At 37.0% G+C, this 14,264-nt stretch overlaps 1 protein-coding gene across 1 annotated transcript in view; it reads right to left on the reverse strand.

Annotated features, from left to right (window-relative positions):
• Nucleotides 1-8,506, reverse strand: part of THEMIS (thymocyte selection associated) — a 176,624-nt gene extending 168,118 nt beyond the window's left edge. Inside the window, exon 1 of the mRNA XM_077902634.1 lies at nucleotides 8,204-8,506. Within this exon, the coding sequence (XP_077758760.1) occupies nucleotides 8,204-8,312 (109 nt within the window). The 5' untranslated portion in view covers nucleotides 8,313-8,506. The remainder of the gene's footprint in view (nucleotides 1-8,203) is intronic.
• Nucleotides 8,507-14,264: the final 5,758 nt, after the last annotated feature.

Below are 14,264 nucleotides of genomic sequence, written 5' to 3' on the forward strand. Positions count from 1 at the left end.
TATTTTTCAATAAGAAAGTTTTCTACTCTACAAGTTCATTTTTTCATTTTTTTAAAACCCCTAGTTAAATATATTCTTCTACGGTTTCTCTGAGTGTTTTTATTGCTAATGTTTTAACTTTTAATGTTTTTTTCTCCATATTTAATTTATGTATGTACATGTAACAGCAGTGGAATTCAAATTAGTTTTATTTTATTTTTTTAGAAATTGTTGATCAGTGTTCCTCATTATATACCAACATTATGGTAATAATAATAATGGTTAGGATTTCCTATAAGATTTCTACAGGCCAGTCATTTTGCTAAATATTTTACATACAACAGCTTAATTAATCTACATATCAATCTCCAGGGTTATGATGAAGCCTATTTTTCTTAAGAGAGGGACATAGCAAATGTCAAATGCTGTAAGTTGACCATGAAATCATCTCTCATTTTTAACAGCTAGGAGGCACAATCTTGAGCTTTAATCCACAGTTTTATGTTTCATATCAGTAAGGCTATTTATAAGTTCTTGAGCAACATGTTATTAGAGTATCATCCTGCCTATTATTCCTGTGTTAAGTTGGGAGCATTCAAACCAGTAAGAGTGAACTTCATGTCAGCCTTTCTCAATTTCCCTCAAACCTTCCTTCCCCCCAAATCTCCTCTCATGGAGTCATGACCATAAGATGGGCAAAATCTGGTTCTACTTTCTATACTATTAGCAGAAGCAAAAAGAAGATAAAGAATATGTTTCAAAAAAAAAAAAAAAAGAATGTATTTCCTTGCACTAAAAACAAAAGACACTAAAATATTCAAAGTAGATGCTTAGAAAAAGATAGTTCACAAGAAAACTAGAGAAGTAATAATATTATCCAACAAAATAGAACTTAATAAAAAATATAAGAAAAAAGATGATAAAAATAGGGTAAGAATATATAACCCTCATTAACATGAAACAACTTCAAAAACAAAAGACAGAAATGAGGAATAAACTAGATAAGTGAACAACTGTTGAAGGATTTCTTTTATTTATTTATTTATTTTTTAAATTTTTATTTATTTATGATAGTCACAGAGAGAGAGAGAGAGAGAGGCAGAGACACAGGCAGAGGGAGAAGCAGGCTCCATGCACCGGGAGCCCGATGTGGGATTCGATCCCGGGTCTCCAGGATCGCGCCCTGGGCCAAAGGCAGGCGCCAAACCGCTGCGCCACCCAGGGATCCCTGAAGGATTTCTTTTATATAATCCTCTCAGCAAATGATAGGTAAAGCAGATGAAAAATAAGCAGTGAGAGCGAGATTGGGACAAAACAATTAAAAACTCAAGCTACTTGGTATATATGGAGCAATGTTATACCAAACAACAAAACATATGCTTTCGTTGAGCACATGTGAAATATTTCCAAAGTAGGATATATTTCATACAATAAAGTAACGGAAGCCTTCATCAATTCCAAAAAACCCCCAACATAATACAGACTATTGCTTTCTAACAACATACAATAAAATTACTAATTAAAAGCAAAGGAATACATAAAGAAAATCCCATAGTATCAGTAAATAGATAAAATAGTCATTAGATTGAAAAGGAATAAACTGTACTGTGAACCTCATAATAGAACACTACCTGACAAAAATCACTAGAAACATTTAAAGAAGTACTTAGAAGAAAAATTACAGTTTTAAAGTATAATCAAGAGAATCAAGAAATGTTCTAAAATGACTACTGATTCAACCTAGGATACTAGACATAATAAGCAAGGGAACAAACAGAAAAATGAAAGAAAATAATGAAAATCAAGTCAGGAATCAATGAAAAAAGCAAAAAAGGAGGGCATATTAACAAAATCAAATTCTGATTTTCCTCCCAAAAAATTCTGTGGTCAGTCAGTAGTTCTTATAAGAGAATTCGTCTAAATTTTAAGGAAGAATTTAAACCTCTTTTTTTTTTTTTTTTTTTTTTTTTGCAAATTACCCAGAAAATAGAAAACAACAAAAATCTCTATAGCTAGTTTTAGGAAGCTAGTGTTGCCTCAAATCGAAAACAGATGAATTTATTGGCTCATGTCAAATATGAAGGGCTCCTGGGTGGCTCAGTGGTTGGATGTCTGCCTTTGGCTCAGGTCATGATCCTGGGGTCCTGGAATTGACTCCCGCATCAGGCTCCCTGCAGGGATCCTGCTTCTCCCTCTGTCTGTGTCTCTGCCTCTCTGTCTCTCATGAATAAATAAATCAAATCTTTAAAAAAAAACCCCACCAAATATTATTAAATGCAAAAATCTTAAATACATTATCAAACTTCTACACTGTATTTTGAAAATGTATATATAACATGAAAGGATTCTTCAACTCAAAAATTCTTTTTTAAAAAAGATTTATGTATTTAGTTTTGAGAGAGAGAGAGAGTGCAGATGTAGGAGTGTGTAAGTGACAGGGCAGGGGCAGAGAGAGAATATCTTCCAGTAGACCCCTGACTGACTCGTTTCGAGAACTCTGAGCTCATGACCTGAGTCAAAACCAAGAGTCGGACACTTAATTGACTGAGCCACTTAAGCTCCCCTCAACTCAAAAATTCTTTAAAGGTAATGTACATTAACAGACTAAAAAAAATCAAAGTACAGTATTATCTTAATCAATGAGGGAAAAATTGAGTTCAATACCTATTTATTATGAAAACACCTAGAAAGTAAGGAATGAATGAAAACCTTCTTAATTTAGTGGAGGTTAAATACCGATTTTAGAATATCACACTTAAAGAATTTTTTTAAAAGATTTATTTATTCATGAGAGACACAGAGAAAGAGAGGCAGAGACATAGGCAGAGGGAGAAGCGGGCTCCATGCAGGGAGCCTGATGTGGGACTGGATCCCAGAACTCTGGAATCACGCCCTGAGCTGAAAGGAATTTTTGATGCATTTCCTTTATGATTAGGAATTCGACAAGGATTTCCATTACTGCTTATATAGCACTGGAGGCCAGGCCTACATTATAAAGATAGGGAAGAAAAAGTTGTAAACATAGTAGGAAAGAGATCCAACTCTTGAAACTTTCTAATAATATCAATATCTATTGGTTATAGGAAACTAATGAAATAAAAAATGTAAGCTATTAGAATTAGTATGAGTTCATCAGCATTGTTGATATTTACTTGCATTCCTCTACCTCAGTGACCCCCAATGAGAAAACAGAAGAAATACAATTGTAACTATATATATATATACACATGTATGTGTGTGCATTCTAGGAACTAGTCTAGGAGACATTTTATTGAACTCTAATATCTAGTCTAGAAGATAGGTTTTCTGTTTTTGTTTTAATGAGAGAAAAACTATGCTCATAGATAAGACCTTACTGTTTAAAAATCTGAAGTCAAATTAAAAAGATCTCTATGTTAGAAATACCAGCTTGAAATGGTTTCATTTGGAAGTCTACTAAATATTTAAATGAGAAGTAACTCTAAATTCGCATATTTTTATAAGAATATGACTTTAGAAGAAAAAGACTCTAGCCATAAAGTTATATTAAGTTTAACATAACTCAGTACAAAAATATGGCTAGGACATTAGAAGAAATAAAAATTATATGCCAATTTCATTCCCTAAGAGAGATACAAAATCTTAAAAGAATAAGAATTAGTAAACCATATTTAGTGATCCCAAATTGGTTCTATTCCATAGGGAAAAGGCTTATTCAGCATTTTAAAAATCAATCAATATGAAAAAATATAATCATCACAAAAGTCACAGAAAGAATAAGTGATAAACATACATTCATGATTTTAAAAAAGCTATTATTAGAAAGTTAGAAATTTCTTTAACTTAAAACAAACATACTTCAAAATGAATTATTGAAATCTTCTCTCTGGTTGTGAATGAGATAGGGAGGCCTTTTATCATTACTCCTATTCAGTACTATAGTAGAAGCACTAGTCAGTTTTTTTACTGAAGAAAAAAATACAATAATTGGAAAGAAGAAATGAGATCCATCAATATTCATAGAGCACATGAATGCATACAAAGCAAATACAAAATAATCTAAAGATATTATTTTTAGAATTCAACAAAAACAACAAAAAAATGAAAGTTTCAAAAGGTACTATTTATAATGGAATGAAAAAAATTAAATTAAGAAAAAAGGAAGTACAAGAAAGCCACACAAGAAAAGCCATAAAATGAAGAGATCTATATAATAACTAGGTAGCTATCTCAGATTTATGGATCAGAACACTTGATGTAAAGTGATGCTAATTCTCTCTAAACCAAGAGCAAAATGCCAAAAGAACTTTTATGGAAGTTCATAAGTTAATTATAAAATGTATATGAAAATTCAAACTGCCCAACTTGAGGGAGAATAGTAAATTGGAAGAACTTATTCTACAGTATAATTCTCAAATTTGGCTGCATGTTATAATCATCAGGGAGATTTTTCAAAACCTGATGGTGATAACTTATCTCTTACATAATTAAATCCTTATCTTTGAGGAGAGACCCAGCATCAATATTTTTTATATTTCCCAGGTGTTTCATGTGCAACCAAGTTTTAGAACCACAGCTTTTGCAGCATCATCATTATCATATCATTATCATATATAATATAAATTGTATATTGTTCCAAACCTGTATTAATTAAGAAGGTAAAATTAATGTAAGGATAGTAATTAGTTGAATGGACAGAATAGAATGGAAAGAGACCCACACATGTATGGACACTGTCTATTACTAATGTAATGCAGTAAGGCAGTAGGAAAAAGGTAGTTTTTCAGTCAAAGTTACTTCACCAATTGGTTCCATAGAAGAAAAAAATAAACCCTGATCTCAACAACAACAACAACAACAACAACAACAACAACAAATCAATTCTGGTAGACTGCAGATCTCTACCAATGGAGTAGATGCTAAAAGAATATCTTCATGAATTTAGGATAAAGAAAATCTCTTTGACAACCCACAAAAAGGAAAATAGTTATAAATTAACTACACTAACACTAAAATTTAAAACTTCCATCATCAAAAGTTGCCATTTAAAAAATGAAATGTGAGTCTAGAAGAGAGGATATGTGCAATATAAGTAACTGACAAAAGATCAGTACTATACACACACACACACACACACACACACACATATATATAGTCTAATCAATAATAAGAATTTATAAAACCCAATAAAGAAATTAGCAAGAGACACGAACAATCTCTTCATAAAATAGCATTTCTGGGGCACCTGGCTCAGTCAGTAGAGCATGTGACTCCTGATATTGAATTTGTGAGTCTGAGTCCCATGCTGTGTTTAGAGATTACATAAAAATAAAATCCTTAAAAAATAAATAAAGTAGCATTTCCAAAAGGCCAATAAACACAGAAAAGGTGCCCAACCCCATTAGTCACTAGGGAGATGCAAACTAAAACCATGAGCAAACCATTATACTCCAACCAGAATAACTGCAATTATGAAGACCAATAACATCAAGTACTGCCAAAGACATGGATCAATTGGGATTCCCATACATACACTGCTGGTGGGAATGCAAATTCGTATAACTACTTTGAAAACTTGTTTAACATTATCTATCAAGGCTGAACATACATGTACCACATGACATGGCAATTCCACTTATTTATATACCCAACTAAATGCACAGAAATGTGAACATACATGTATATACGTGTGAACATACTCGTACAAGAATGTTCCTGACAACGTTACTAGGAACAGCTCCAAACTGGAAATAATCCAAATGCCCATTAGCAATAGGATGGATAAATAAATTGTGATATGGTTAACCAAGAGACTATCATACACACTGAAAGGAATAAGCTATATAGAACATCGTGGATTAATTTTACAAAGGTAATGTTGAACATATATGCCAACCCGAAAAGAATACATACTATCATTTTTCATTTTTTTAAAAGATTTTATTTATTTATTCATGAGAGAGAGAGAGGCAGAGACACAGGCAGAGGGAGAAGCAGGCTCCATGCAGGGAGCCCGACACGGGACTCGATCCGGGGTCTCCAGGATCACACCCTGGGCCGAAGGCAGCACTAAACCGCTGAGCCACCTGGGCTGCCCCATTTTTCATTTATATAAAGTTCATAAATGGACAAAAGTCAGGATAATGGTTACTTTTGGGGAAGCTGGTGGATAATAATTGAGAAAGGGCACAAACTAGGGCTTTCAGAATAATATTTGTAATTTTCTATTTTGTGACTTGTGACATATAAATGTGTTTATTTTGTGAAAATTCATCAAGATGTACACTCCTGTCTCTTATTTGAAGTATAACATAGTAGTAAAGTATTAAAGAATGAAGATGATCAGAACACGTGGAAAGACATGTTATGTTCTTTTGTAAGGCAACATAAAAATGCCGAATCTTCTCAAGTTAATCTATAAACTCATTACAATCTGATGCAAAATCTAGTAGGATTTCTTCTTTTTTTAAAATACTTTATTTATTTATTCATGAGATACACAGAGAGCAAGAGGCAGAGACACAGGTAGAGGGAGAAGCAGGTTCCATGCCAGGAGCCCAATGTGGGACTCGATCCTAGGACCCTGGGGTTATGCCCTGAGCCTAAGGCAGACCTTCAACTGCTGAGCTACCCAGGCATCCCTCTTTTAGGATTTCTTAAGTAACTAATTAATTTCTTTGAAAACTGATTAAAAGGTCTATGAATAGCTAAGTCGATTTAGAAAAAAGGAGTAAAAAACAAGGGGCTGGTCTATACATGAAATATATTTTAACATTTAGCCCAGAACCAGCATTATACTCACAGGGTGATTTGGGCACAACTAAAAAAAAAATAGAGCAGTGGAATAGGAGAAATATTTCAGAGACAGACTAGTCCAGATGTGAATACAAAATAGGATTTAAAGTAACAACACAAAACAATTGGGAAAGGATGACTAGCTTAGTAAATGGTCCTGGGAAATCAGGTTTTTTTATATGGAAAAATCTAAAATTGGATACCTCTACCTTGCATCATGAAGCATCCTCCAAGTGGGTTAAAGACTAAGTGAGAAATAAAAAACTGTAATGTTTATATACAGTAATAAAAAATATCTTTGTAATTTCATATGCAAAGCTTCAAAAGCACAAACCATGAGATAAAAAATGATTTGGGGCTGGCTTAGGAACAAAGACAGATTTCATAATATTGTATAGATTTCAAAATACTTCACATAATTTACAAATGAATTAAACAAAACTCTGCATTAAGCTGATGATGACAGCAGGTGAGTGTGTGTGTGTGTGTCTGAACTAAATGTGACAGTTGTCAATCTTTATTTCATAATATAATATCTAAAACATTACTTTGTCTATGAATGGGAAAGATTTGCCTACCAACAGCTCTTTGACTTAATTTCCCAGTAGTTCTTCTGGATCTAATTCTACCACTATTGTGACCAGAAATGTATTTTCCTAGAAAATAACTCTTTGTCTTGCGTGTATTCAAACTCACTCCTTAAAGATGCGAGGGTATATTTTGTAGGCTTTACCATTCTTTTACTTACTGAATTTACATAGTAAGTCACATCAAAACACACTAACTCATTATTCGAGAATCTTAATTGAACTCTGACTTTACAACATAGATTCTTAAAAATTATCTTGTGATTGGTAGACACTAATTTTTATACCTTCAAATAAGAACATCATTATTTAAGGAATTAGGATTTAGGCCACTACAGAAAAAGTGAGAGAAACAATGGTATAAGCAATATTGTGAAGTGATTAAGAGGCTGCTTAGTTTTTCGTCCTAAGCATTGTGTTTTTATTTTTTTTTATTTTTTTTATTTTTTTAGCATTGTGTTTTTAATAATTGCTTTAAAAAGATCACTAAATTTTATTTTTTTATATTTTGGAAACATAAACATGAATAGTAACTTTCCACTCCTGGAATAATCACTCATTTCAAAGAAGAGATAAATAATCCACCATTCATGATAGACTGTTTGAAGGCCTACAAAAAAACCCTCAAAAACCTTCACTCAATTCCTTTTCCCTACCTACCCCAGAATCCTATCTCGCTTCTTCTCTGGAGCACTCTTGGATCGTAGCCCTTCGTCAGTTAATTACTTCCTCTCTTGGGTGATGATGACCTTTCTTCCCATGGAACTCATATATTTTCTATTAAAATTTCCCCCCCTCCAGATCCCAAGAGTGCAAGTCTTCTAAGCACTTTCTCGCCAGCCAAGAGATGGGAGGGTGCTTACCTTCAAAATAGATGCCTGACTGGACTTCTAGGACTCTTGGCAGGGTCCTGAGGTCGAGGGAGTGTACGAACTCTTCCAAGGACAATGCCATTGCTCTGGCTTGGGTCATGTGCAGACCTGGCACTTACAGAAGCTTCTGGCGTCGGGGGGTCACTTGTTGGCAGGTGTCCTGGCTTATCATTCCTCCTTCAGGCAGGTGAGGATGTCACGCTTGAGTCCAACTGGGGTGGAGTAGTTCGATGTGGGGAGGACTGTGAGGAGGGAGGAGGAGGCAGGGGACAAAAGGTGTGATAGCTCTTTTTGTTCTCATTGTGGCTTCATTTCCTTCTGACACTGAAGCAGAACAGGATGGGGGGGGGCGGGGAACGTGGTAAGCACGTCTGAACAGACAATGCCAAAAAAAAAAAAAAACCAAAACGAGAGTTGATACAAAGCTCCCTCTGTGTGTGGCGAGGCCAGGTGTGCATGCACAGCACGGGCCACACTGTTTGGAGGTAGGGCTGCTTGTGGCTGTTGAACCAGGAAAGAACAGGAGAACAGGCCTGGAGGCTCATCTCCAAAATGGCACCATGTTCATTCCTGATGTCTTTAGCTCATTTCCAAAGTCTGGCTTTATGCCTTATTTGCATACTCTCAGTGCTTTCATATTAAATTTGGTTACAAAAGTGCCTTGTGTCAGCTCTTTTGAGAAATCTGATGCTCTGAGGAGAGAGGATCGAAACCACTTTTTATTCTTCTGCATTAGAAATATTGCTGAATCTTAAAGGAGGTGGGGGAAGGGCACAATATGCAAAGTGATGCAGTAAATTAATCCGGCAAATTAACATGAATTTAGTGATCACCGCAGTATAGTGAAAGTGTCTGAATCTGTTGTAAGGAAACTGGGTTTCCTGGATCTAGCTCCGCTTTTGGTGTACACACCAAGGTGATTTCAGCCTTGTCTTCTCTGTTCTTCATTTGGCTCGATGATTAAATGAAAAGAAAAACAAAAGGAGAAGGAATCCAATGAATCCAACGATTTGTTCCCAGGCTGAAATTCTGCACGTCTGATTCTGTGGCCCAAATTTTTGGGAGAGGGAAATGCCCAAAGTCAAAGGAAGCAATAGAGCCTCGTTGAAACAGATCTCAAAGATCTCCTCCCTCTCGGCCCCTTGCCTTTAGCTGAAACAATGGGTGAGACCTAGTGTAGACAACTCAAGCTGCTATTTTCCAAGCCTCTTTAGGGATGACTAAAGGAAGACTAGTTGGTAGGGATACAAGTGAAAGATGCTAAGAAGCTGCACATTCTCCTATAAATTGGACTCCTGGCTCTCGGTTGAGCAGCTGTCGCAGCCTCAGGCTGCAGGGAGGATACCCAGACAGACGGGGTCAGGGCTCCCCAAGCTCCACCGTATCCTTCACACAAATGACCAAGAGATAAAAACACAGCCCTATGTTGGTATAGAGCTTGCAAAACGCTTTCAGCTCTTATGATCATATTTGACATTTGCAGTAACCTGCGTGGCTTCATTTCTTTCTTGGCGAAATGAGAATTTACTTACAGGGTCATGTTAATGGTTTTTCACTAGTAGCTTCCTAATCCCTCACTTGCAACTATTTTGTCCCCCAGAACTCCTCAAACTCGATCAGTGTGCCTCCCGAGCTCAGGCTCTTCAAATTGGCTGCAAATACTGTTTACAGCCTAACAGCACATCTCACACCATAGAACAGGTTTAAGAAAGGCTGCTGGGTGTGGTCTGGTCCTTAAAAATCATACATCCTTTGGAACTGGTGCTATGAGAAATTTCATTTCACACCTACTCCACTTGCTTCACCTGACCTCACTTGCTTTTTTTTTTTTTTTAATTTTCCCAAGTCAACATTCTTTTCTACCAGCCAGTAAAGCTTTTTTTTTTTTTTAAACATCACCAATATCTTACCATTATCTATGCTACCCCTGCTTCTGGTCTTTCAACACATGACCCTTGGTTTCTGTTACATCCCGATTCTCTTAAATTATAAATCTTAGTTAATTATGCTAACATTCTCTCAGTTTCCCAAACCTGAAGGCTACATCATGGGAGAGGCCATTTCTGGCCTCCAAATCCCTCAAGCCCTATACTTGGTCTCACTCATTCTGCTCTTGTTCAGTATCTCCACTGTTACTACTTTATTTTTTATTTATTTATTTATTTTTTCTGCTGTTACTACTTTAGTCTAGATGGAAATCACTTCTAACCTGGTAAGCAAGGAAATCCTGACCAGAACAGCCAAGACAAAACTGACAAAGTATGAAAAGGTACTTGATTCACCAGGTAGTAAAATAGATGGCTAAAGCTGAACTTAAATAAAATCTTTAAAAAAAAAAAAAATCTGGTTTAGACAGAGGAATCTTTAGCAAGGTCACATTGGATGGCTTATCATTAGTAATTGACTCAGTTGGGATCCCTGGGTGGCTCAGCAGTTTAGCGCCTGCCTTCAGCCCAGGGCGTGATCCTGGAGTCCCGGGATCGAGTCCCAAATCGGGCTCCCTGCATGGAGCCTGCTTCTCCCTCTGCCTGTGTCTCTGCCTCTCTCTATGTCTCTCATGAATAAATAAATAAAATCTTAATAAAATAAAATAAAATAATAAAATAAAATAAAATAAAATAAAAATAAATAAAGCTGAACAACTGAGGGGCACCTGGGTGGCTCAGTTGGTTAAATGCCTGCCTTCAGCTCAGGTCATGATCCTGAGGTCCTGGGATCCAGCCCCACTTCGTCAGGCTTCCTGCTCAGCAGGGAGTCTGTTTGTCCCTCTCCTTCTGCTCCTCTCCCCTGCTCAATCTCTGTCTCCCAAATAAATAAAATCTTAAAAAATATAAATCACAAAAAAATAAAATTGAACAACTGAAACAGTAAATTACAAGTGCAATAATAACTAGTTTAATGAGAGCTTAGAAACAAAGCAGAATGCAAACAAGAATGTACTAAATGAAAAAGGTGAAATTCCAAAGCAGTAGAAAAGAATGTCCTATGCAACAAACAGTTGTCAAATAAATTTTTGAATACAAGGTAGTTCCCTAAAATCCTATGCAACAAAATTAAATTTAAATAAAAATTTTAAAAAGGAAAAAATAGAAAAATGTCTGGAGAGAGCAAGGCAAGAAGCTTTTCTAAGTATTAATGGACGTCTTAAAGGAGAAGACTAATAGATTTGATGATAGACCTAGGAAATAGGTCTCTGAATCAAAAAGAAGCCTTAACAAAATAGGAGAAAAGCACATACTTCAAATTAAGAGTTGGCATCCTGGATGTATAAAGAGCACTTATTAATCAATATACAAAATAAAAATATTCAAGGACTTCTGCTCCCGACTACCAGCTTGTATCTGACCAACTCTCCAACAAAGGGCAACTAGAAAAGGAATGATTTTTTGACACTGTTTGAAGGCACCGCAGAGCTATCAGAGCAGGTGGGACTGGAGAGGCCAAGACCAGAAAGGCAGGGAAACACAAGGAGGGGAACCCAACCTTCTGTATCTCTTTGCATTTGTAGATTAATAATTGGCATCAAGAGAGGAGCCCAGGAGCAGAGCCTAAGTGATGGCTGAGGGGGAGGGAAGTTGAATGTTAAGCAGTTTCACACAGCCAGGGAGAGAAAAATTGGAAAGTGGGGCTAACAAGGCATCCAGGGAAACAGAGAAATGAGTGGTTCAGCACCACTTTTCCCCTTCAGGGTTTGGCTTGCCCATTCAAAACCAGTACAGGGTTGGTTGTATGAGACCAGTTAGAAAGTTATCGCTAAAAAGCTGACAAAAACCAAGCAGCACTTTCTAGCGGTCTCTCTGGTGGGAAAAAAGGGCCTGCTAAGGGGGAGGAAGGATTCCGGTAAGTGCCCTGGGTGTTCAGCTGGGGCCCCTGAGGGCTACTCGCTAAAAGGCAGGGGTGACTATTAATAGACAGGCCTTGCGAACACCCCGGCCCAGATCAGTTAGCTCAGCCCCCATTGCAGGAAGGTGATCTGCCCCATTTGAGCTGCGGGACAAAAGTAAAAGTCAATCCTGTCAGTGGGGAAAGCCACCAGAACCCTATAGTATTTTTAAACACAATGTCCAAGATCTAATAATTCAAAAAGCTCAGATACGGAGTCATGAGACATGCCGTTTAAAATCATTTAAATTAACATGTGGGAAACTAGAAGACAAGAAGGAGAATTTCAGTGGAGAACTGCCAATTATTTTTTAAAAAGTACCAATTGAGGGACCCCTGGGGGGCTCAGGGGTTGAGCGTCTGCCTTTGGCTCAGGTCATGACCCCAGGGTCCCAGGATCAAGTCCCACACTGGGCTCCCCTGAAGGGAGCCTGCTTCTCCCTGGGCCTGTGTCTCTGCCTCTCTCTCTGGGTCTCTCATGAATAAATAAATAACATCTCTTATAAAAAATAAAATATAAAGGTATCAAACGAAATTCTAGAGTTGAAAAGTAACAATAACTGAAATGAAGAACTCAACCGTTGGCTTTCACAGCAGATGGGACGCATAGTGAAAGAGGGTGCTTGACTGGCCACGGGGAAGAAGAAAACAGCCTATATTGACAGAGAGATGCAGAGAGGTCAGCACCCCATTCCGGGATAACAGGGGAGAGGCTCTGGGAAGAGATGGGGGCCACCCACCCCGGAGTCCCCCGCAGGCTGCCAGGGCCTTCTGTGTCCCAAGGCCCACTGTCACCCGAGGGACAGAGCCCACCAGCCCTCTAAGGTCGGGGCTCCTGCAACCACCGGGCAGCTTTCTAATGACCCTGGAGCCCACTCCTTAGCCAGGGACCAAATACACACAGTGAAGCTTTTTGTAGCCAAAAACATAAAATACAATAAAAGCGTACAAGTGGACCAGTGCAGTTCGAACGTGCGTCGTCCAAAGGTCAATTTACCCAATAAGTAAGAGAACGACCATACATTTAATTCATCAAACCCATGGATGGCTCAGGGTGGAGTAGGTCATCACAGGCACTGCGAAGTGAATCTATCCTGAAATCAGTTTGATCGAGTGATTTTACATCTAAACCTAATCAGATACACACACAGAGTTATTTATACCATTGATTGAGGCATTTATTACTTTGGCAAAAGAAAAGGGGTGGGGGGGATCTAAAGTGCAAGAATGGAGGTTATCTACATAAGTTATCCCCATGATTGTAGGCTGCGCTGCCACTAGAAAGCGTGTTTTCAAAGAAAAGTGTTGACATGAGAAAAATGCCAACAACATAATGTTAAAAATTAAGTAGAAAGGAGAAACAGCAGAGGAAACAAAGTCTAGAATAGGTACCAAATGTTATATGTTTAATATGCTTGAGTGGTTTTATTAGAAAAATTAAAAAGATTCAAAGCCAATGAAATACTGTTTTCTTTTGCATAAAGAAAGATTACTTTTTTAATTCTGTCATTTCTAACACTTTCATTTCACTGCTTTCACCTAAGCTGCCTATTACTCTATCCCTCTTTATTATCTGGTGGACATTTTTATTGTCCTTATCTTACCTTTATACTCATGGCTACGCTCTTTTCCTTGAAATACTCTCTTTACTTGGCTCGCCTCAGTTTTCATTCTATTTTTCTACTTGCTCTTTCTAGGTCAGATACATAGCTTCCTTTTTCCCTTCCTTTTAAATATTGTCTTCTTGCTCACATTTATTTGGGGTATTAAATGCAATTTTTACCTTAAATGCAATCAATGTATGATGTAAGATGAAGCACCAAAAGGGCCAAGTTTAAGAAAACAAGGTTTCTTGGACAAAGGGCCCAATGGAGAGCAGGCTGTCCCATCTCTGGCCAATTGTTGTCAGGAAAAATGATAAACCCTGTGGTCCTGGCTTTTAAAAATAATAATAATAAAAAGAATGATGTTTTCTTGTGAAATCACCTTCACATGCTCGCAGTTAATTTGCATTTTTAAAAGTGATGGCCAAATTAATACTTTTATGTGAAATTACCTGATGTTTTTACCAAAAGTTTGTGACTTACTCTCAGAAAAGGAAGTATTGACCAAAAGTAAATCAATTAAAGGGCTCTCCATTATGACCTCTGACCTGTACCAGAACAGCAAT

The sequence above is a fragment of the Canis aureus genome, chromosome 1 (genome assembly GCF_053574225.1).
Source record: "Canis aureus isolate CA01 chromosome 1, VMU_Caureus_v.1.0, whole genome shotgun sequence".
Classification (NCBI taxonomy): domain Eukaryota; kingdom Metazoa; phylum Chordata; class Mammalia; order Carnivora; family Canidae; genus Canis; species Canis aureus.